Here is a 25,722-nt window from a genome sequence, read left to right on the forward strand (position 1 = left end):
TTAAATGTAAAAAACCATACACCAACTGTATAAGGAATTGTGTTTGTATGAGAATCACAGGATATTTTCACAGCTTTGTCCAAATTTTAAGTTGATGTTTTAAAACAGAAATTTATCAGGCATTTCCAATGAGAATTTGAGAGAGGAAAATTCTTGCTCACACAAAATGAGGAGTCACAAAGACACAAGAATTCATGTTGTGCTCGGGAAAGGGTCTGAATGAGGCATAAAGAGTAACAAGAAATGGGGCGCAAATATTCACTATGGAAAATTTGGTAACAGGAGACAAGGAAATAAAAAAATACTTATCTTAAATCAAAAAACTATTTCATGAATGAGCCTACATACAAAATACAGCCAATTATTCAGTATTATAACACCCTCATTTCCTGTTACCATGCTCTAAATCAAACTGTCCTAAAGCACTCCTTGGAATTTGTGGAACAAAATTCAAGAAAAAAATTTCTAACCATTCTGACTTCTTAGAATTCAAGTGCCTTTTTAGATATTTTAAACCACAGAATTACCCTATAAGGGAGGAATAAGGTTTAAATAGTATTAAAATAACCCACTGCAGATTAGCCACTGCGTAGTCCACTGGTCTTCCATTTGGGAAACAAGGTAATATCTTCATATATTATTTTTCTTTTATTAAGTGTTAATAAAAAATATTTTAAAGCTTATTACTCTTCTGTACAATAAAAATGCAATTATTTTTAAAGGTGTCAATATCAACATACCATAAATTGCTTAAGAAATATTTTTATTTATTACAAACTTCTTTGTTATTTTATTTTTTAATAATACAATTAATATGTTATGCTTATTATGACACAGTCTTATAAGTGCTAATGTTATTTTCTGAAGTCGTGACCAAGATAATCAGTATGTATATGGCCTCTCGACCATTTTCTCCATCTGGAAATGGGAGGCAAAAATTCTGACATTACATAGTTATTTTGAAGATTACAGATAACAGTAAAATGTCTAGCACAGTATTTGCCATAGTTGTTGCTTAGTAGTTACAGCTATTTTTAATTTCCTTTCCCTAAATACTAAGAATATGTCTAATTAAGAACCAACAGTTTCCATGTTTTAATTCTTTCATCTAGGTAAAATGCTATTTATAGGTAAAATTGATATAAACACAACCATATAAAATACATTATTTCTGGTATTTGATATAAAGATAATGAAATATGCCTTACAATTGTGAACAAAGCTTTGCCTATATGAAATATGCTCTATACATGTTTATTATTTGCATCTTAGAAGAATAAATAATTATTTCATCAACTATATGGTATTATTATTCACTTCAAGGGTGAAACATTTTATACTATATAATTGAGAAATCTTTCAAAAATTATGCAATAAAAATATGAAGGTATAATTTGATGCCTGTGTAGACACACCCTCTGTATTCACAAAGGTGTGGACCATAAGCCCATTTTATTATCATTGGGTAAGCTTTAAATTATTCTTTAAAAATAAATTGTAAATATGTACGCTATAAAGAGTTACATATATCAAAAATACTTTAGAATAACTTTAATTTTTACTTATTCATTTAAACATAAGGAAGAGAAATTTCGTTACAGGTATTCAGAAAACCTTGTGGATTTGTTTATATCAATAGTATGAGACATAAATCTAGCTGGAAGGGATCTTAGAGATCGTGTAGTCAACTCACATTTATTAAATGTATTAAATAAGGTACGGTGATGTTCATTGGCTTACTGAAGCTTTCGTGGCCAGTCCAGGGTTAAACTGGGACCTGCAGGATTCCTTATTCCCAATCCAGTGTTATTTCTACCTTCTATTTCCTATTAGGGAGTCAGGCTGCATGTTTTGACTCCCTGAAATCTGATTTTTAAAGGAGTTCCTGTTGTATTTTGTTTTTCTGATAATCATTCTTCACAAAATGCCTGTCATTGGAGATTAGCCCCAAGAACCAATGATATTTGAATGAATCTTCCACATCTTAACAAATATGCCTTTAAATTAGTCCTGTTGAAAAAAAAGTCTCTTTCAAAATAAACTATTATATTCATATTCATATTTATGAGCTTCTCAAAAGCAAATGCTTTCAATATTCATTATCTTTTCTCAATCATCTGGTATAAAAATAATAATAGGTAAATAAATAAAAGAATGTAGAAGTTTTGGAACTATAAATTATGTGATTAATTTTCTGTACATGTTTTTGCAGGACCAAACAACCATGAAGTTCTTCATCTTTACCTGCCTTTTGGCTGTTGCTCTGGCACATCATGTAAGCATACTGGGACATATAGTGATATCAATTCTTATTTAAATGTATAAGAAAAATGAACTTTTTACTATATGCAGAAGATTCAGGCATTAACAGTAATAAACAGAGACTAAATATGTGACCTTTTAATCTATGATCGATGACATTATTGACTCTACCTTAAACAGAGTGTTCAGGCAATTAGTCTTTCTACAAAGTGACTTTACTTTAGTATTGGATAGGCTATATGTATAGGAAAAAAAGGCAGGAATTTTCCTCCTTAATATGTTGGAATATATGTTGAAATTTTCTGGAGGGATTATTTCCACTCTGCTGCATGTTTCTAGAAGTGTAGGAAAGCCTCACCACTATAACTGCGGATTCCAAAGGTAGCTATGAATGGAGTAACAGAATTTCATCATTCTTGATAAAAGTAATTAAGAAGCTATGATGATAAAATATACACAAGGACATGTTACAGAGGATGGAGTTAGTAGCTCTAGATTTTCAGTGGCAACTTTGTAAATTATTTGCCAAATAACCCAGTGAGGATATAATAATGATATTCATGTCACAAAACTGTAAGTATGTAATAGATAATACATATAAAAGTGCTTTGCATACATGGATATAGATACATATATATACATACATATATACATTTTGTACTACCTATCATTTTAATCTCCTAACCTTATTAGCACCCTCATTCACAGGAAAAAAACTCACATACCCACCTCCTTCCCACTCCAACATGTCGCTCTTCCCATAAAGTCATCTTTCACTTTTATAGTGCTCAGTGTACTCTTTTATAATGCACATCCCCATATGTAAGAGATATATACATGCAGGCATTTGTGCCTTCTTAAATTTGTAGCCAACTGAGTAAATCTAAAGTGAGAATTTCATTTTTAATATGAGCAAGTTGGTTTAAAAAGTAAAAAAAAAACCAATGCTTTAGTAATCAATAATACACCAGATCAATAATTTCTTCTATCTTATGCTCTACTGGTGGTTACTAGATGTAACCACTCTCTTTCCTTCACTTTTAAAAATTAAATAGTTGGCCTCAATTGTTCCATTTAATAGACAAGGATACTCAGCTAAAAATCAAGGGACATTTGTTTCAGAGTTTTCCGGGGAAATTCAGAGTAATGTTTTCATTATTTATTGACAATATTAGAAACAGGGTAATTTGTTAAAGGAGGCCTCATTTCATTAAATTTCCCCAAGAAGCAGTGCTATAATATTCCATTGCCATTAAACAGTAGAGACAAAGATTCACATTGGTATTTTAAATTAAATTTGTGTTTATTTTTTGTGACTTATATAGGAGATAGAGCACTCTTCCTTTTCCAGTGAGGTAAGGTACTTTATTATAAAAACACTTCCTGGCACCTAGTAACACAAACGTCCTGGATTAGTTTCATTTTTGTGATCGGTAATAGCAGAGTTACAGAATCATGGAAAATTTGAAGTGCAATTATTGCTTGAACATGTGGGGAGAATAAAAGAAAATGCATGCATCCAAATGTAACAAGATTAGATTTGTGCACTTTTCCACTTGATTCTCTGGTAGTTATCCAATAATGGTGATATTAGTATGGAAGTAATGGCGTCCTTTACACATTATTATGGAGTCCATTACATATTATTATGGAGAAAGGGGCTCAGGTCCACCTACATCTATATTAAGTGCTCATTTCTAAATGTCTTCTTGCTCATGGCTACATACAAGGTTTCCAAAGCTCTTTAAGGTTGGCCAAATAATTGCCCTGCTATGCTACTATATATTTCATTTAGAAATCAAAGAGAGAAAAAAACAAAGAAAGGAAAACTGTGCAGAAGACAAATAAAATTATTCCTTTGCTGTTTGCTGTTAGCATTTGCAAAAATATTTTATCTGGCTTATCCCACAAGTACATTAAGAGTTCAGATTAAGTTATTTAACTAGAATATAATAATAAGTTCATTAAGGAGAGTAAAATTTTTGGTCAAATTCACTCTGTAATTCAGGAAAAGACCAAGTATTTTATCCTGAGCTACTGTATAATGAGTATGGATTGATGCTAATTTGGGTAGTATGAATAAAATATTTCACAAGTAATCAAATATATTATTAATTTATTTTTCTAAGGAATCTGCCAGCATCTACCAAAAAGTAAGTCATAACTTCTTACATTAAATATTTTAAAATAATCTGTCATTTTTATATAGCTATAAAATGAGTATTTTTTATTTTTTCCAGAAGTTTAAGCCTAACAATAATATGGTCTTCCGAACCAGTCAGGTAAAATTCATTTGTTAATGTTGTGTTTGATTAATGAGGTGTATTTTTATCAATTACAAATTATTTTCCATGTGAGTATTATTTTTTCATCTCCAAGTGTAAAGTGAGTGATGTTCGTATTGTCTTAACTGCTATGAAATTATGTGAAAGGATCACGTGAAAACATATTTGTGTCCCATTTGTGAACCAAGTTTTCAAAGTGTCATCTCTTTGAATGGAGTTATTTATAATCAATCATCTACTCTTCACCTCACTAATTCTTGACTTTTTGGATGACCATTTATATGTATTTTATTTTATGCTAAAAAATCTATTTAAGAATTATGGAAAATTATGTTTCTCTTGAATCAGGATTTTAATCAATTCCAATTTTGTTTTTGGAAGGACATTTGCTCCAAATTCTAGCAAGTGTAAGACCTTGATTTCAAATCTTATCTTGAGTAAAGTTGAAATTAGCATACATGAAAAGTATACTTGTTGTAAGAGAAATTTGAAAAACAGGACAAAAGCATGCACTTGTCCTAATTCAATGAATAATTCAACTGAAGAATATTAATTTGTGCAAGAACTAATGAATCCACTAAACACTTCCACAGTTATTTCCAACAAAGAATAGAGACCTAGTAATTTTGTGATTTTTAATTCCTTCAGCTAATTTTTAATATTTGTCTAAAAATTTTCTCTTTTAAAATTAAATACATTTATTTTCTATATAGATTATTTTATAATCTATCTGCAAATCACAGGTTTACGTCCTAATTATGTATTTCAAATATACATTAAAATGTTTACAGTTATTTAAAGTTAAAAATAATTATCCAGCTGTGAACTAAATTAATTTTGTGTATTCACTCATTCATTTAACAAATATTATCGAGGAAGAACTGTATCCCATACAATATTCTAGTCTCTGAAATACCACAGTAAATAAATACAACAAGCAAATTCCCTCCCTCATGGTGCTTACATTTGAATTTACTACTGTTGGCACCTTTATCATGAAATGAACAATTTTGATATAATTCATTCAAATCCATAAAACTAAAATAAATGCTTCTCTCTGTGGTAGGTGGGTTTTTTCTTTACATTCAGTAGAATATACCTTATAAGCAATGCTACAAGGATAATAGGTCTAATTCTTTTTTAACTAGGAAACTGCAAATAAAATAGATACGATGGTGAGACATTTTTATTCATCTGAACTATATTTGATTGGCAATATGTATACCTAATATTAAATATTAATAATAGTCTATAACACATCTGGAGTATTCCTCTTTTAATAATCCAGAAATTATTTTTATAATTTTTTTAAAATTATAACTTCATTTTGCATCCATTCTTTTTATTCCCTTAAATTTGCCCTTATTCTCATAATGGAGATACTTCCATTTAAATAACAGATAATGTGAAGCCCTCCCATTTGTTTTGCAAAGATGATTCATAATAAGAACCTATGAAACCTGATTATATTGTTTTTATTTCAATTCTTCTTTGGATTTTTAGTACAATGATGAAGTAGGTAATTAATGTGGAACATATCTAAAGTAACTACTGCTATTCAAGGATTCAATTTATTCCTATCACCAAATTATTTTATTTTTATTTTCATTTCAATTTATCAGCAATCTTCTAGCAGTTTATCTAGTGAGGTAAGATACTGTTCTTTTAAAATCAAAGAAATAGCAGCTTTCTAGTAGTAGTATACAATAGTTTGGTAATTTACATCTAAACACTCAAAGGGAGAAGTGGAAAAATCACATACATGACTCAAAATCATTTTGAGTGGCTGAAATTGACTATATTGAGAATTATTATTTGTTCCGCCCTATTCTCTCTGCAAATGTATACGTGACTCAATAGGAAATTGCATTTTTGTGCAAGTCAAGAGCTTGCCAATTTCCTTCACCATCATTTCTCTTTGGAAACCCTCTCAATATTGTTTAGCACAGCAGCTCTCAAATGGTAGTTCCCAGATAAGTAGCACCACAGCACCTGGAAAACAGTTAGAAATACAAAATCATAGTCCTCACAGCTGACTTACTAAATCAAAAACTCTGGTTTGGAGCTAAGCAATCTGTATTTTAGCAGCGCCTCTAGGTGATACTGATACACATAATACTTTGAGAACCACTTTTAAAAAGATTGAATGAAGATTTGAGTTAGGAATTGTGTAAGTCACCAACCCATGAAACATTCTGTGGTGGCGAGCCAGGTTGTAAGAGTGCCCTAGAATAGCAGGCAGTGTCATCGTGGATTATTGTCCAGTGTCCCATGACCTTGGACAAAGCCTAAATTCTTTATAATCAGTGCCTTAGGACGCTCGCCTTAGTCTTTCCTTAATTTTAAGTGTTGATCTCAATCTGAGAGCCTTGAGTCATGTCTGTCATTTCAACAAAGAGCATGTAGGGTTTAGTTTATTACACCCTCACCAGGTCTATTTTGCATATTTCTGGTCACCTGTCTGTACTCTCTAGTCATATGAAATTTCCTGTAAAATGTTAAATTAATAAAGCATTCAAAATAAAACACATTTTAGTCCTTTTACTACGTTGACAGAAAAAGTCCTGGTGATAAATAATGTCACATATTTAATTCTTAATAAATGAGAGTATCTTAGTGCTAGTAGGTTGGACCCTGAATAATTACTCGTCCCTAACTTTCTCCTAAAATTATGTAGAGACAATTATTACTATGTCATACAAGTAAAGCTATTTATCATTTCACTCCTTTAGGAATCTGCTCAAGTATCCACTGAAGTAAGTCATTATTTAAATAAAATTATTATCATTAGTAACATTTTTATTTTGTATTTCTCTAATATATCCTTTGGGTTTTAATAGAACAATGAACTGACTAAGGAAGAAAGGATCTACTTAAAGCAGATGGTAAGTTTTTCATACAATGTATTATTTCAAGCAAAAGAACATATTTTATAATTATTTCTTCTTCCAAATGATCATATCATTTCTTCTCAATGAAATATTTAGCACCACATTGAAATATTTAGCACCACACTTATGATAAAATTACTTTTTCCTGTTGTAGTTACTGTGATACATAAATACTATGTTAACAAATATATCTGGAGTTATCTTTTAAGAAAAATGAGCTATCCAACTAAATTTGGAAGAATTACAAATATAATAATAAATTATTAGGCTGGGCATGGTGGTTCGTACCTGTAATCTTAGCACTTTGGGAGGCTGAGGAAGGAGGATTGTTTTAGGCCAGGAGTTCAAGACCAGCCTAAGCAACATAGCAAGACCTCAACTCTCAAAAAAAAAAAGGAATTAAAGTGATCTAATTGAGATATCACCATAGTTTAACAAACACAAAATTCATCACTCTGCTCTATGAAGTAGCAACAGGAATTTATAAGCTTTTAACTGCTCTCATTCTAAGCCATTAGGAAATCACATAACTCATCCTCTGTGGACTAGAGAAATGTGCAGTGCAAGGAAAGAGGATAGGCTTCAGGGTCAAGTGATTTCCTTCCAACTTCAGCTCTCTAAGTTATTATTTAACCTCTGGACCTTACATTTTTCTCGACTGAAAATGAATTTAGTAATACTAATCCTACAGGTTTTATGAGGATGATGCTAGATAATATAGGTAAATTATATAATCACTTGCTTGAAAACTTTCTAAGATGTACCAAAAGTAGCAATTATTATTAAATGTATACACAGACAAAAAATCCATTTTAAATCTTGGTCATGTTAAAACAAGATCTCTAAAATAAAACTATTTTATTTTTAGAAAATTCTAATTGCTCCGATAATCTTTTTTAAACTTTGTCTAAATAAATTTAAATGTATTCTTCCCTTGTTTGTTGTAATCATGTGTCCATTTAACACTTATCCCCGAGCAATGAAGAAAAACACATGTTTTATATACCTATTTACTTATCATCTGTATGAACTGGAAATTCTCTAAGAGTGAAGATGCCATTTTAAGTGATTCCATCTTTAATTTCTACAGGAATTTTTGGTTAAGTATTCACAGCAAAATCAAAGTAGAAACATGCTAGAAAATTTTTCAGATGGACATATGTGACAGGTACAATAAAAACCACTCTTCATGTTTCAATCCATATCAAACTTCAAGTTACGTGATGCTTATGAGAGGTAAAGCAACCAGTCTAGGGGAAAGAGAATGTAAACTGAGATGTCCCTACTCCAACTGCAAAGCTTCTTCAACCGGATGTGGAAAAATGAATGAAAAACTAACAAATCTTGATAAGCCTCCACTTCCCTTCACACACATTCTTTTGCTTTTTACACTCAGTAAAAAGCTTCACTTCAACAGGAATAACTAAAATAGCCACATGATTTCTTTAATTCTAAAGTTCACTTTTTGAATGTAAGCACTATGATATTGAATTTTATATTGAAAATGTTTTTCTTTGGTCAATTTGACATAATTTATATGTTATCTTAAAAAGTTTTAAATTTAATTTTGCTCAGATATGCTCTGAGCCATGAAGAAGATTCAATACTAATGTAAATATTGATCATTTTCTTTCTTTGCAGAACAAAATCAATCAGTATTACCCAGAGTTAAGCTTTCCCCAATATCATCAGGCTTCTCACCAACCTTAGATAGTTATGAACCCAGGGAATCAAATTAAGACAATAATCTAGCCTAATAGTCCCATTCTGGTGAGCTCTGCATTTTTGTTTGCTTCTTTCTTACTTTCTTTTGAAAGAAAACATAATTAAATTAACCAGAGGGAAAATGTTCCAATCATTTTGAATGTAGAAATTCAAATAAATTTAAATGATATTTTCTAGAATAAAAATAAACCACAAATCATTAGCCAAAATACTAATAAAAAGCACTACTAACAAGAGTTACCAGTATCAATCCACCTTACTCCCCAAATTTACATGCCCTCAGAAGATCACCATTTATCGATAGTGCGCAAAGTCTTTGTTACTTCCCTTATCTCTGAATCTTAGGTTTATGCCATGGCAGATTTTGCTGTCTCCTTGACTTTAAAGTCAATTAGATAGTAAAGGTAAGGTGCTGAATTGCATACACCATATATACCCAACTTAGGAAAAGAGAAGAAAGATACTTCCATGATCAATTTTTCACATGGAAACAATAGTTTCTTCTCCCTTAGACTCCACTAGACTTAACCATTTCTTTCTTAACTTTTTTGTTTTTTAATTGGTCTCAGTCATTCCTCTTACTAAAATATTTTTGCTTAGCTAAAAGTAAATTATAGTTACTAGTGGATGGCTAATACACTAACATTTTGCCACATTTTGATTTTAAAGTCAATTTTTTATGTAAAGAAAATGCTTTAATGTTCGAAACTTCTCTTTGACAGAGGACATCTGCTCAACACTATAATTTTCAGCATTTATCATAAAACTAAATACACATTTCCTTATCTAAGCAATATATAGTTATATGGAAACATTGCGGTATTCTTTTTTTTTTGAAAACGCAATAGCATTCCTTTCTTTTTTTATTATTATTATTATTATTATACCTTAAGTTTTAGGGTACATGTGCACAATGTGCAGGTTTGTTACATATGTATCCATGTGCCATGTTGGTGTGCTGCACCCATTAACTCGTCATTTAGCATTAGGTTTATCTCCTAATGCTGTTTCTCCCCTCTCTCCCCACCCCACAACAGTCCCCGGTGTGTGATGTTCCCCTTCCTGTGTCCATGTGTTCTCATTGTTCAATTCCCACCTATGAGTGAGAATATGCGGTGTTTGGTTTTTTGTCCTTGCGATAGTTTACTGAGAATGATGGATTCCAGTTTCGTACATGTCCCTACAAAGGACATGAACTCATCATTTTTTATGGCTGCATAGTATTCCATGGTGTATATATGCCACATTTTCTTAATCCAGTCTATCGTTGTTGGACATTTGGGTTAGTTCCAAGTCTTTGCTATTGTGAATAGTGCCACAGTAAACATACGTGTGCATGTGTCTTTATAGCAGCATGATTTATAGTCCTTTGGGTATATACCCAGTAATGGGATGGCTGGGTCAAATGGTATTTCTAGTTCCAGATCCCTGAGGAATCGCCACACTGTCTTCCACAATGGTTGAATTAGTTTACAGTCCCACCAACAGTGTACAAGTGTTTCTATTTCTCCACATCCTCTCCAGCACCTGTTGTTTCCTGACTTTTTAATGATGGCCATTCTAACTGGTGTGAGATGGTATCTCATCGTGGTTTTGATTTGCATTTCTCTGATGGCCAGTGATAATGAGCATTTTTTCATGTGTTTTTTGGCTGCATAAATGTCTTCTTTTGAGAAGTGTCTGTTCATGTCCTTTGCCCACTTTTTGATGGGGTCGTTTGATTTTTCTTGTAAATTCGTTTGAGTTCATTGAAGATTCTGGATATTAGCCCTTTGTCAGATGAGTAGGTTGCAAAAATTTTCTCCCATTCTGTAGGTTGCCTGTTCACTCTGATGGTAGTTTCTTTTGCTGTGCAGAAGCTCTTTAGTTTAATTAGATCCCATTTGTCAATTTTGGCTTTTGTTGCCATTGCTTTTGGTGTTTTAGACATGAAGTCTTTGCTCATGCCTATGTCCTGAATGGTATTGCCTAGGTTTTCTTCTAGGGTTTTTATGGTTTTAGGTCTAACATGTAAGTCTTTAATCCATCTTGAATTAATTTTTGTATAAGGTGTAAGGAAGGGATCCAGTTTCAGCTTTCTACATATGGCTAGCCAGTTTTCCCAGCACCATTTATTAAATAGGGAATCCTTATCCCATTGCTTGTTTTTGTCAGGTTTGTCAAATATCAGATAGTTGTAGATATGCGGCATTATTTCTGAGGGCTCTGTTCTGTTCCATTGATCTATGTCTCTGTTTTGGTACCAGTACCATGCTGTTTTGGTTGCTGTAGCCTTGTAGTATAGTTTGAAGTCAGGTAGCGTGATGCCTCCAGCTTTGTTCTTTTGGCTTAGGATTGACTTGGCAATGCGGGCTCTTTTTTGGTTCCATATGAACTTTAAAGTAGTTTTTTCCAATTCTGTGAAGAAAGTCATTGGTAGCTTGATAGGGATGACATTGAATCTATAAATTACCTTGGGCAGTATGGCCATTTTCATGGTATTGATTCTTCCTACCCATGAGCATGGAATGTTCTTCCATTTGTTTGTATCCTCTTTCATTTCACTGAGCAGTGGTTTGTAGTTCTCCTTGAAGGGTCCTTCACGTCCCTTGTAAGTTGGATTCCTAGGTATTTTATTCCCTTTGAAGCAATTGTGAATGGGAGTTCACTCATGATTTGGCTCTCTGTTTGTCTGTGATTGGTGTACAAGAATGCTTGTGATTTTTGTACGTTGATTTTGTATCCTTGGACTTTGCTGAAGTTGCTTATCAGTTTAAGGAGATTTTGGGCTGAGACAATGGGGTTTTCTAGATATACAATCATGTCATCTGCAAACAGGGACAATTTGACTTCCTCTTTTCCTAATTGAATACCCTTTATTTCCTTCTCCTGCCTGATTCTTTAGCGCATTTCCACATATAGTATTCTACTTTTTAAAATGTGGCATCTTTAATAACTACAATCCAATACTTGTGCCAACTCTTAAATATAATAAATAAATTAAGTTAGACGGTAATTTCTTTTAGGCACAGAATTATTTGTGTATTGCTACTGTGGGAAACGACAAGAATTTAATAAAGGAAGACTGATTTTAACTAAACTTTTTCCAGAAAGGGTCAGATATTTCACTTGATTATTTAATCAGGTCATAAAATTGAATTTTTTTTATATTTGTTATTATGCAGAAAAAAGAGCATCATTTATCTAGTGAGACGAGGCAGTTTCTCATGTAGACAACATCTTGACATCCATTTCCAGATATTAAATTCTGTACAAGATTGCCTTTATTCCAAATTATTATTCTTTATGCATAAAATTAGAATTACAGAATTAGAGAAAATAAAAAATGCAGCAATGATAAGAATAATTTGTGGATGCCGACTACAACTGTAACATTCAAAGTTAGCCAGATTAGATTTTTACAGGACCAGGCTCTAGAAAAAAATGTTCAATACCATTTCTTTTGCTAGCTGTTACTGAATAACAATATTCCTTCAGGAATCATGGTGTCCATTCTCAAATTTGTAAACTGGATAAGAGGAATTTATTATATGTTTTCCGCAGAAAGATTCAACTTTATACATTGTTAATTTTCAAATATATTTCTACTAATGGTGCATAACATATGCCTAGACAGACCCTGAATATCACCTAATGATTTGCCTAGTCTTGTTCTTTTGTGAAAAAGTGGCAAACTGCATGGTGGAAAGTAATATCTGAATTGATATATAATTAAGATGTCTTATCTTTTCTTTCCTAAGGAATCTACCAGCATCTCCCAAGAAGTAAGCCATAACTACTAAAGTTAAATAAAAATTTAAAGTTATCTTTTATTACATAAATTTTAAAAAGTTATTTTTATTTCATAATAGTTATGACATAACTGTGCCAAAATGCTGGGATTACAGGCATAAGCCACCACGCCCAGCCTAAACTTCATTTTTTAAAATAGCTCAGTATGAAATCTAGAGCCTGCCAATTGCTTTCACTGAAGTTTTACTCTCTCAATATTATTTAGGAGATAACTAGTATTAGTTAGGAGATAACAAGTATCATCCACTAGGGTGAATTATATGAGTTATTTGGTGACTGCCACAAGAAACACCTATTGTAATAGAAAGAGCCAGGTAGGTGAGCACAATTGGAAAAGGTCCTGGGGAAGGGGGAAGTATGGATTGTGAGCTGGAGTCTTGTGACCTGAGGCACAGTCCAAGGTCTTCCTCATCGGTGCCTTAGGAAGCATGTTTTATTCTTTCTTTCAATCTCAATATAAGAACCCATATCACTTCTAGAAATGGCATGTGAGCTTTGGTTTACATCACACCTCACCTGGCCTATGTGTTCATTATTTTACCTGACTACTATCTGTAGTAATTTTTACTGTCTGAACAATGCACCTGGATGAAGACTTTGTAATAGCACGTATCTTTAGAAATGTGTCATTGTTAACACAGAGTGTGTGCTCTAATAATGAATGTTTTATTGTAATGATTCTTAATTGATTTCTTTAATCAGTGATTAAGATCACTTCTCATTAACAATGACTTGTCTCTGAATTTTTCAATTAGCTTTATGTCTTTACTATAACTAGTTACATGCAATTACTGGTGTGTCATACAAGTAAAGCTGACTTTTAATTTCTTTCCTTTAGGAATCTGCTGAAGTATTCCCTGGGGTATGTAAATATCTTTGAAACAAAATACAATTAATATTACCCAGTAGTAATTTCTTTTGTTTTCATAACAGTTGTTTTTGGTTCTTAACAGAAAATTAAGTCAAATGAAGAAAAGAACTACCCGAAAGTACTCGTAGTTATTTCATAAACTTACAGTGCAAATAAAGAAAATATATATATATATACACACACACATATATATACATGTATATATACAAAATCTCAACTTTCTTCCCCTCAACTTTCACATCACTGAATTCCAAATAAATATTTAAAATCAAATTCAAAATCTATAGTAGTGTTGTTACTGTTGTTATCGTGGTATGCACCTTTCTTTTCAAATAAATATGAATATATCTTTTAAGAAAAACAATTTTAATCCATTGATTTTTGAGCAATTGCAAATCTCAAAAAATAATGTTTGTATTTTAAATGATTTAATCAAGGTACCAGTAAACACAACTATATTCCAACTTCTCTTTGACAGTATGTTATGACCTAATTTCCCTAAATAAAAGACTGTTAGCTATTATTTTCAAACCATAGTTCTTGTAGCCAGTCAGTGTGGTATAGAGGGTTCTGTATCTCAGTGAAAGGACATAGGCTTTGGAGTCAGAGAGTTTATATTCCAACTGCAGCTCCACCATTTTTTATGGCTGTGACATTTCTTAAGTACTTTGTCCCTCTCAACTACAGTGTCTTCAACAAAAAAGTGAACATGTAAATACACTTCTGAATTTAATTTTTTTGGTAAGGATCATTTCAGGTAATACATGTAAACTGTATAATACAATAAATGTACTATAGCAGTAATATTAATATTATGGTCGTCATCGTCCTAGACACTGAAATTTCTTGTAAAATTTTTGTAACAGAAGTACTATTTGCTTCAATGTTCTCAAACTAATTCTCCCAGCTAAAAACCTATCTGGTTTCATAAGTTCTAGGTGCTATGAAAATCTATATACTTTGTCATAATGATCCCAGAAGAATTCTACCATTATATCAATTTTATATCATAGCCATGGATCCAGTCCACACTTACTGTATGTTCATAAAAACTGGAAATTATCCTGTGTAAAGTTATTTTAATTCCATCTTTATTACCTACAATAATCAAAATCTATAATAAGGTTTATGAAGAATGCTTAAAGAAAGAACTTGGATGTAGGGAGCATCCATTGTACATAAAATAGGTGACCAGCACCAATCAGAATGCTCTCTATATATTAACTTACATAATTCTGCAATGGAAGTGATGCTCAGAGAGCTTAAGCAACAAGATTAGTATCATAGATTCCAGTGAGTAAAATCACAAAAAATTATGCTGAGCCTCTCTGACTCTAAGGATTATATGCATAACAATAAATAATAAACTGAGACACTTATCTCTGTAATTCAAATAATTTTCCTCTTGACTTCTTACATATAAATTTATTTTTTTTCTTTTAGACATCTTTGTGTGAGTGTCAGAATTAGAGACTCTCTTTAATTCTGAAGTTTACTCCATAACATATAAATATTTACAGTGATTTTTACATAAGTAAACTCTCCTTTTGCTGGTTCTACCTGGAATAATTTAACAGTTATCTAAATAGGCAAAGTTTTAATTCATTTACTTCTATGTAGCTCTCTTTTGAACTCTGGGAGAAATTAAATGTGGGGTAATTATTAATAATTTTATTTCTTTCTAGATGAAAACCAACCAGTTTCTCCAGAAGTTCACTGTCCCCCAGTATGTCCAGGCTGTTCCCCTTGTAGTCTATGAACCTGTGGAATCACAGTCAGGAAGACACCTGCCCATATATTCCCATTTGGGTACGTTTGCCTTTTTAAAAATATATAATTATTGTGTTTTGTGAAAAATGACATAAAAAGAAACGAAATAAAGAAAAAGAATCTAAGTTATCACGTAGAAGTTAAATCAAATTTAAATCAAAATATCAAGGCTAGTAATGAAATAAAAATCATATGTTTCAAATATAACTGCAATCATAATGCTAGGGAAAAAGAATTGCATTATATTAGATTTTAATTTTCTAAACATTTGTGTATATATCCTCTTGATTTTTACAGTAATCCATTGAAGTAGAAAAATAGAAATAACTAATTTTATTTTACAACAGATTCTGAAATTAAAAGAAGTGGATTCAATTTTCCAAGCTACATTTAATAGTTTACCTTCATTTAATAAGTCTTTTGGCTTAGGACGCCTTCTCTTTAACATAAGAAGTAAATGGTAGAGCAGGAAATTGAATCTAAAAAGCTGAAATTGGCTGGGCGCGGTGGCTCACGCCTGTAATCCCAGCACTTTGGGAGGCCGAAGCAGGTGGATCACCTGAGGTCAGGAGTTCAAGACCAGCCTGGCCAACATGGTGAAACTCCATCTCTACTAAAAATAAAAATAGCTAGCTGGGCATGGTGGTGGGCACCTGTAATCCCAGCTACTAAGGAGGCTGAGGCAGGAGAATCACTTGACCCCGAGAGGTGGAGGTTGCAGTGAGCCAAGATCGCGCCATTGCACTCCAACCGGTACAACAATAGTGAAACTCCGTCTCAAAAAAAAACAAAAAAAGCTGAAAATTTAGTATAAATATTAATAATTTGGCATCAGAAGTCCTAGGACTGGGTCTGAGGTCTGATAATTCTCTGGATTCTATTTTCTATTTTTATTTTGAGATGTGATTGAATTTCTTAGATAGGCATGTAACATTTGGAGGACTTTATCATTATCACTATAGAAAATAAGACTTTCATAATTTAGGTTTGAATGTTAGATGTCTAAAATTGTTTCTAAATATTTCAAGTGAGATATAAATAGTTAAAATGCATTATTCTTTTTCTTTTAAGAAGAACGTGTAAGATTCTTGAATTAACTGCCGCAATTTGAGCTCGAGTAAGTACCTTTAAGACTAGTCATTGAACAAAAATTTAAGTAGGATCTTCACTTAAGAATGCAACATCAAAGCAATAATTTGAATAATTTAGATAAATTCTCTTTAAATCAGAGGTTGGCTTATAAAATACTTTAACTTTCCCTATACACTTTTTGACTCACAAAGAAGAGTTATCTGTGTAACTTGCAGGCATATGGTTTTTTTGCAAATTTAAAAAAATAAACTATAGAAAATTTCCTCGGTGAACTGGATGCATTTAACCAGAAGTAACGACTCTTAGAAGAAATCTTCACAAAGACAAGTGGCTACACTGGTTTACTTTGAAGTTTGCCTTTCGACTTTCACTCAACATTTCTGCTTGGAGAAATAGATATGTTTTTAGTAGATTTTTTTAATTTTACAATTTGAGCTACTTTATACAAATTTTTCCTGCAGCAATTTCTCTGGATCTATACATACAGATCTAGATAAATATATAAAGCCTACTTTCCTACTTGTGATCACTGTCATTCCCTTTGAGATTCCAATCTAGATTGCATTTGCCTCCACTGTAGATTTATAGTCTGACAGGTCCTAATGTAAATGATGAGTTAATGGATGCAGCACACCAACATGGTACATGTATACATACATAACAAACCTGCACGTTGTGCATATGTACCCTGGAACTTAAAGTATAGTAAAAAAAAAAAAAAAAAAAGAGTCTGACAGAGCAACAAGTCAATGGTGACTTACAGTCATGGTTCACTTTATCTGGTCTCCTTTTTTCCTTATGTTTTCATTATAATTATTAGAGGTTTCTCCATTCTGAAGTTTAGTCTCCCTCAGTTTATCTCCATTGTTCTATCTACATCTCCTAAACTTAAATTGTTGGTCAAAACCTATATGCATAGATGTGTAAAATAATAAGTACACATCATCATGACAAAGGGTGCAACAGCAAATCTGATAATTATAGCTGACGTTTGTTGAGTGCTTAGAGTGCGCCCGCCACAGTTCTAAACTTTTTTTCCAATATTAACTAGTTTCATGATCACATAACCCTGTGTTGTTATCATTATTAACTAATGTATAAAAGAGACAAGCAATGCACAAAAAAGTTACATAAATTGCCCATGATCATATTGTATGTGATAAGTGAAAGAGCCAAGATTCCAACCTAGTGTCTGGTCCTAGGTTGCTTCCTCTGAAAGACTCAACTACAGAGGCAACCCCATATCCATGTTCAGGAGTTCAAGAATAATGTGAAAGGGCATTGGTCTCACAGCTGGATTCTATTTTTGTTTGGTTTTCCTGACAATGGAAAGAGATCAAACAACCCTTCCAAATAACCTTATATGAGAAAAATAACACCATAACTGTTATGGATGAGAGCTGAGGTTGTAGTTGTATTTTCTGAATCGTGATAGTCCCTTTGATGTCATTCATTCTGTATTTTGAAATTGCTTTTCATGAGTCCCACAATATGAGAAACTTGGTAAAAAAAAAAAATGAGATACTGACAACCTTCCTTAATCTCAGTTCTAGAAGGGTAAACTGGTTTACAAAGAAGTTTACTAAGTGCAAAATTAGAATTGTGAGCATGATACTGTCAATTGGATTAGATTAAGACCTGAACCTTTAGGTAAACCAGAAATAAAGCAAGGCAATGCGAGAAGAATATTATAAGGCAGAAGTATATTAAATATAAAGAATATTTACAAAATAAAACTATTAATAAAAAGATTTCTAATAAAATAGATTATGAAGACTTTACTTTTTAAAGGTTTTTAAAATTTTTTCCAAAAGGACATTTTCCCAGTGTAATTATTTGACAAATCAATAATCCAAATGCTCAAGAAATAGTGTAGGAAGTAATATTATATTTTATGTCTAGTAAACTATTTGGAAATTAAGAAAATTTTTCTTCAAAATTGGATGAGAGATGTAAATACTTCTTATTTAATGGGAGCATTAAATAGAATCTTTATTAGCATAACACAGTGAAGAGTTTGGCTATTAACTATCAATCATTTAGTCATTTATTAAATAAATATTAATAGCCTACTGTTTTAGCACTAGAAAATATCAATTAGTAATAACTATAAATAATTATATTATATTACACTAGCTTGCATGTTTGAATGTTTATATGTATTTTGTGCATAAGTATTTTACATATTATATGTAGTATGTGTGTGTTTTCTGGAATATAAATTTTATAGATAATCCAATATTTTTTCTTTATTCATAGGTATGACTAGAAAAATAATTCCTTTATAATTTCATCTATCACATCACCTCCTACTATCAATATATTTTGGCATGCTTCTTGAAAAGTCAACAGTATTGAGCCAAAAGAAGATTGTGTGGAATATTTTCCATATTGGTTATAATCTTTTTAGTTTGCATTAGATATGCCAGATCCGGATTGTGGTATCATATTTACTGTATTGATGACTAAATGAGGTCTTTTCTCCACTATCTCTGAAATATAGAACTGTATATCACTTGCCAAAAACATTAAAATTTCAAACAAAGTTGTAGCTGGTGTTTTGTTTTGTTTTGTTTTGTTTTTTTCATTCCTCACACTTAGAGAGACCAGGCCACTATTACTAGAATAAATCAGCTTGAACATCACTGAAATAACTTTATGTACATTTGAGGCCCTTAATTTCAAGGTTGTCTCTCATATCACATGTATTTGAATGTTACATACTTATGGTTCTCAACCACAACTGTAGTCTAAGTACTTACTGGCCCTCATTCTAACATCTCTGTAGTTTGTCCCTGCTTCCATCTGTCTATCCCATACAACTTTCTTCAGAGTTCTCAAGTCTCCAGTCTGTGCCTGGCCAGTTAATAATATGTAATATCATTCCATAAGAAGTGATTAAGTCACTAACAAAGTGCAGCTTTGAAGGCCTTCCATCAGGGTTTAGACTTCTTTCAACAAACATTGAGTACCTATGATACGCCAGTCATTTTTCTATATGTTGTTTTATAGCTGAAAACAAAAACAATATCTTGGCTTTATGGCCAAGATTACATTTTAATCATTGGAGAAAGGCAACAAACAAGAAAAGAAGGAAGACAAGATATGCCATGTGGTGATAACTGCCCTAAAGAAAAATAAAGTAGAGCAATGGGAGCGTATTTTACATAGGGGTGGTCAAGGAAGGCAATTTGGGCAAGTCAGAGTTTGAGCAGTGAAGTGAAATTAGTGTGAGAAGGAGCTGGAGAAATACAGTTCCAACAAAAGAAAAGTAAAAGAAAATTCACTGAAGTGGGTGAAGGTGGGAGGAGTGAAGATTATCATGGCCTTTCGATTTGCCTTAAGCAATTGGTTTGAGCTGGTAGCTGAGAGTCATATGCAGGTGAGTGTCATTATATAGCATATTTTTTGGAAAGATGAATAGGGTATAAGATAGGGGAATATGTATTGGACTTCAAAGAATCCTCCAATTCCTTAAGGTTTCCCTCATTGGATTCAATTATTTCTTTATTATTATTATTATACTTTAAGTTCTGGGATACACATGCAGAACGTGCAGGTTTGTTACATAGCTATATACGTGCCATGGTGGCTTGCTGCACCCATCAACCCATCATCTATATTAGGTATTTCTCCTAATGCTATCCCTCCCCTAGCCCCCTACCCACAACGGGCCCTGGTGTGTTATGTTCCCTTCCCTGTGTCCATGTGTTCTCATTGATCAACTCCTACTTATGAGTGAGAACATGCAGTGTTTGGTTTTCTGTTCCTGTTAGTTTGCTGAGAATTATAGTTTCCAGCTTTATCCACGTCTCTGCAAAGGACATGAACTCACCCATTTTATGGTTGCATAATATTCCATGGTTTACATGTGCCACATATTCCTTATCCAGTCTATCGTTGGTGGGCATTCGGGTTGGTTCCAAGTCTTTGCTATTGTGAATAGTGCTGCAATAAACATATGTGTGCATGTGTCTTTATAGTAGAATTATTTATAATCCTTTGGATATATACCCAGTAATGGGATTGCTGGGTCAATTGGTATTTCTGGTTCTATATCCTTGAGGAATTGCCACACTGTTTTCCACAATGGTTGAACAAATTTACATTCCCGCCAACCATGTAAAAGCGTTCCTATTTCTCCACATCCTCTCCAGAATCTGTTGTTTCTCGACGTTTTAATAAATGCTGTTGGGAAAACTGGCTAGCCATATGCAGAAAACTGAAACTGGACCCTTTCCTTGCACCTTATACAAAAATTAACCCAAGATGGATTAAAGACTTAAACATAAGACCTAAAATCATAAAAACCCTACAAGAAAACCTAGGAAATATCATTCAGGACATAGGAAACGGCAACGACTTCATGAAGAAAATGTCAAAAGCAATGGCAACAAAAGCCAAAATTGACAAATGCAATCTAATTAAACTAAAGAGCTTATGCACAACAAAAGAAACTATCATCAGAGCGAAGAGGCAACCTACAGAATGGGAGAACATTTTTGCAATCTATCCATCTAACAAAGGGCTAATATCCAGAATCTACAAGAAACTTAAACAAGTTTACAAGAAAAAAACAACCCCATCAAAAAGTGGGTGAAGGATATGAACAGACACTTCTCAAAAGAAGGCATTTATATGGCCAACAAACATGAAAAAATGCTCATCATCACTGGTCATTGGAGAAATGCAAATCAAAACCCCAATGTATATTGACAATATACATTTTTTTCCTGTCATCTTGTCAATTTGAGAATTTTAATGATTACCTATAGTCTGATAATGCTCCAAACTCTAGATATAATTTTAACTGTTCTGCTCTCAATTCGGACTAATATAACCAATTATCTTCTGGGCATGCCGAATTTTGTATTTCCCAAATTAAAATATAATCACTTCAAGCATTTTTTTCACTTGAATCTCTTTTACACAGAATGCATCCATGTGAACTCACATTTCATTCTAAATTTGCAATTCTATATTTTTTATTATAATAAAATGAAACATGATTATATTTTTAACTCAGATTCTTTTGCAGATAATGAAATAGACTTCTAGGACTTGGACTCTCTTCTAGGACTCTCTAAACTCTAACTTCTCATTAGTGTAAGTAGGAAGTGTGATATTTCTTTCCACTAATTAGAATAGTTTAAAAAAATTAAAACAACCAAAGTTACCATTAACACCTCGGCAGGTATTGCATCCTTATGTCACCATTCTTATAAAGCTGCAATAGCTCTTTGTTGAGTATTTGTTCTCTAAGTAAAATGCTTTTTTTTATTTTTCAAGAAGTGGAATTCTATCATGGAGAAAAAAGTACCTTTTATTTCCTTTACTGAGTAATAGCAGGACATGTTGTTTCCCAGCAGTGTTTAAAACTATCTGTTATGGAATATGAGATTGTAAAAAGAACCACCAAAACGCAACTTCTGTGTTTATTTTCTGTCCTTGTTTCTGGTTATCAAGCATAATCCTCACACTTCCTAAAGTGTTTAATTTTAAGGGGGAAATTAATAATGCCTCTATTTTAATGTTACAAACCAAAATAAGAATCTAGTTTATTTATTTTTTATTGAAACATAATTGATGTACATATTTGGGGAGTACATGTGATAATTTGATACACTCATATAATGAAATCAGGGTAATTAGAATAACCGTTGCCTTAGATGTTGGTCTTTCCTTTATCCTAAAAACATTTAAATTAGTTTCTTCTAGCTATTTTCGAATATACAATCTATTATTGTAAACTATAGTCACCCTGCTTATCTGTCAAACACAAGGTCTTATTTCTTCTATCAAATTATGTATTATATATTATATATATAATCAACATCTCTTCATCTTCCTCTCCTGTGTCCCCTTCCTGGTCTCTGGGAACCACCAATCTATTTTCTATCTTTATGAGATCCACTTTTCTAGCTCCCATGTATAAGTGAGAACATGCAATATTTGTCTTTCTGTGTTTGGCTTATTTCACTTAACATAATAACCTACAGCTTCATCCATCTTGCTACAAATGACAGGATTTCACTCTTTTTTATGGCTGAATAATAGAATCATATTTTAAAATGGGTTTATACGTCTTAGTTAATAGAACAGTAGTTAGCTTAAAGCTTCGATTTCCAAATGCTTTAAAGTGTTTACATTTTTATATTACTTTCTTTCTTTTTTTTTTTTTTTTTGAGACGGAGTCTCTCTCTGTCTCCCAGGCTGGAGTGCAGTGGCACGATCTCAGCTCACTGCAAGCTCCGCCTTCCAGGTTCACTCCATTCTCCTGCCTCCGCCTCCTGAGTAGCTGGGACTGCAGGTGTCCACCACCATGCCTGGCTAATTTTTTGTGTTTTAGTAGATACGGGGTTTCAGCGTGTTAGCAAGGATGGTCTCGATCTCCGGACCTCATGATCCACCCGCCTCGGCCTCCCAAAGTGCTGGGATTACAGGCGTGAGCCACTGCGCCCGGCCTTGTATTACTTTCTATTCCAAGAGTCAGTCACATTGCCCATATAATCCCAGTGCCCTGTACAGTGAGTGCTTAATAACAATTATTTGAATGAATAAGTGAATAAAGAAATAAACTAACCAGAAATGGAAGGAAAGAAAAGAGGGAGACTGGGCACGGTGGCTCAAGCCTGTAATCTCAGCACTTTGGGAGGCTGAGGTGGGCAGATCATTTGAGGTCAGGAGTTCGAGGCCAGCCTGGCCAACATGGTGAAACCATGCCTCTAAAAAAAATAGCCTACATAACTAAATAATAAAAATAAAAAATAAAAAAAAAAGTATCCAGGTGTGGTGTGCAGGCATGAATCAAAAAAAAAAAAAAAAAAAAAAAAAAAAAAAAAAAAAAAAAAAAAAAAAAAAAAAAAAAAAAAAAAAAAAAAGGTGTGGTGGCAGGCACCTGTAACCCCAGCTTCTTGGGAGGTTGAGGCACGAGAATCCCTTGAACCCAGGAGGAGGAGGTTGCAGTGAACTGAGATCGTGTCACTGCACTCCAGCCTGGGTGACAGAGTAAGGCCCTGTCTCAAAATAAATAAATAAAACAAGAGAAAAAGAAAAACAAAAGGAAAAGAAAAGAAAAGAGAGAAAAAGACAATGTAGTCGAACAGTCAAACAATCCATTTCAAAAATTACTATTAGAAGGTGATTTTTTTTTTATTTTCCTAATAGTTATAATCGAGACTATGTCTTTAGGGGAAGAGCCTACATAGCTGCAATACTTAGAAGTCTCTTGCATAAATTATCATATTGAATTATTGTTATCAACTTTAAACATATACATTCTTTTATCTAGAAAGGTGAGAAAGGAGACAATTTCTAACGGGCCTCTTTTAATATCCTTTAGAAATATTTCCTCAAAATACATGATACAAAATCAAACTTCGAGTTTAAGTTTGAGCTCAAACCTATAGACAAGTGGTATATTATTTAGCTTAATGTCTGTGGTCTAAACAAAACTAAGAAAAATATCCTAATATTCTGTTCTGACTACACTCAATTATCCAACTAGAAGGATATAAATTATGTATATCCATTTTCCTAGAGATTCAGTGGAAAACACACATTTTTCTAACACATGTAAACATGCCACTGCATAACCTCATTTGAAGTATGTTAAACCCTCTAAGGCCCAAAACAAGTAGATTTAATTCCATGTGGTAGAGTTCAACTTGCTAAGGGAGATATATTAAAGTTCTGACTTCTAGGACATATATATTTTTGAGGACAAATTTATTAATTCAAACCCTATAAGAGATTGAATTTTGCTCAGAGCTATATCTATTATCCCCATGTATGAGAAAATGGTAAACAAAGTTTTAGGTCTTCTTTTTGGTACAAGAATGTCCATCTCAAACATGAGGTTTTTGAGCTATAATAGTTGATATTCTACAGACACACATATGACATTTGAATCATTTCTACAGTTCACTTATTCTAATAACTTTTTCTTTATTGATCTATTCATATGTACCTACACTAATATTGGCATTAAGTAACTGACATTTTTATTAATAACCTGACTTACTTGTTTTACAATCTTCTATTGTAATAACCTTGTTATTTTACTTCCTAGCATCTGATGGAACTATCCTTCACTTGCATAATTTGATCTTGCAATTGACATGATTCATTGCATCAAGATAATGACTTTAGTGAATTTAAATATCAGGTTAGTACAAAAGTAATTGCAGGCATTGACATTGATTTCAAGGGCAAAGTCCACAATTACTTTTGTACCAACCTGATATATCAACACACCTGACGTGCACATTATTTTGTAGGTCTTTAGGACGGTTCCTCTGAATCTTGAGACCTCATTTTCATCAAAAGGCAATACATTCATGCATGCATTGTCAACATAGTGTCTATTTTCAAATGTCTGCAGACTGTTACTGTCTGAATAAACTATGACAAAATCAAAGCATATTTATTTAATAATAAATACCCATAAAAACTATTTGAAAAAAATGATGACTTTATAGATAAGAATATATATATATATAAGAATATTATAATAAAATGAGACATGATTATATTTTTAACTCAGACTCTTTTGCAGATGATGAAATAGACTTCCAGGATTTGGACTCTCTTCTAGGGCTCTCTAAACTCTAACTCTTCTCATTGGTGTAAGTCGGAAGTGTGATATTTGTTTCCACTAATTAGAATAGTTAAAAAAATTACAACTACCAAAGGTACCATTAACACCTCTGCAGGTATATAAGAATATAAAGTCATCATATATGTAGATATGTCTTTACATATATATATATATATATATATATATATATATATATATATAGCAACAGAAACGTTTGCTTGTGATCTAGGTATGTGTTAGTCAACTTTAACATTATTACATAAAGTAAACTACAAAAACAATGAAGGAATTCATGCCTGTATTGCTATGATACCACATAAACTTTTTATAACATAAATGTGTGTTAAATAATGTTATTACTTATTTTTAACAAGATGAAATTCAAAATGTATATACAAATGATCTCCTAGTTAGCAGGAATGTATTTTTTTGCAA

The 25,722-nt window shown here is 32.4% G+C and overlaps 1 protein-coding gene across 1 annotated transcript; it reads left to right on the forward strand.

The window, feature by feature from the left end:
* Window positions 1-583: 583 nt before the first annotated feature.
* On the forward strand, window positions 584-19,222 carry LOC100601745 (alpha-S2-casein-like). The gene is made up of 13 exons (XM_003265697.3): window positions 584-621; window positions 2,213-2,275; window positions 3,588-3,617; window positions 4,392-4,415; window positions 5,696-5,722; window positions 6,170-6,196; window positions 7,280-7,303; window positions 7,388-7,432; window positions 12,904-12,927; window positions 13,794-13,817; window positions 15,512-15,635; window positions 16,668-16,713; window positions 18,948-19,222. Exons 2-12 carry the CDS (start codon window positions 2,225-2,227, stop codon window positions 16,691-16,693), a joined length of 426 nt encoding a protein of 141 aa, XP_003265745.2. The 5' UTR covers window positions 584-621; window positions 2,213-2,224; the 3' UTR covers window positions 16,694-16,713; window positions 18,948-19,222.
* Window positions 19,223-25,722: the final 6,500 nt, after the last annotated feature.

Source organism: Nomascus leucogenys, chromosome 9 (genome assembly GCF_006542625.1).
Source record: "Nomascus leucogenys isolate Asia chromosome 9, Asia_NLE_v1, whole genome shotgun sequence".
Lineage (NCBI taxonomy): Eukaryota > Metazoa > Chordata > Mammalia > Primates > Hylobatidae > Nomascus > Nomascus leucogenys.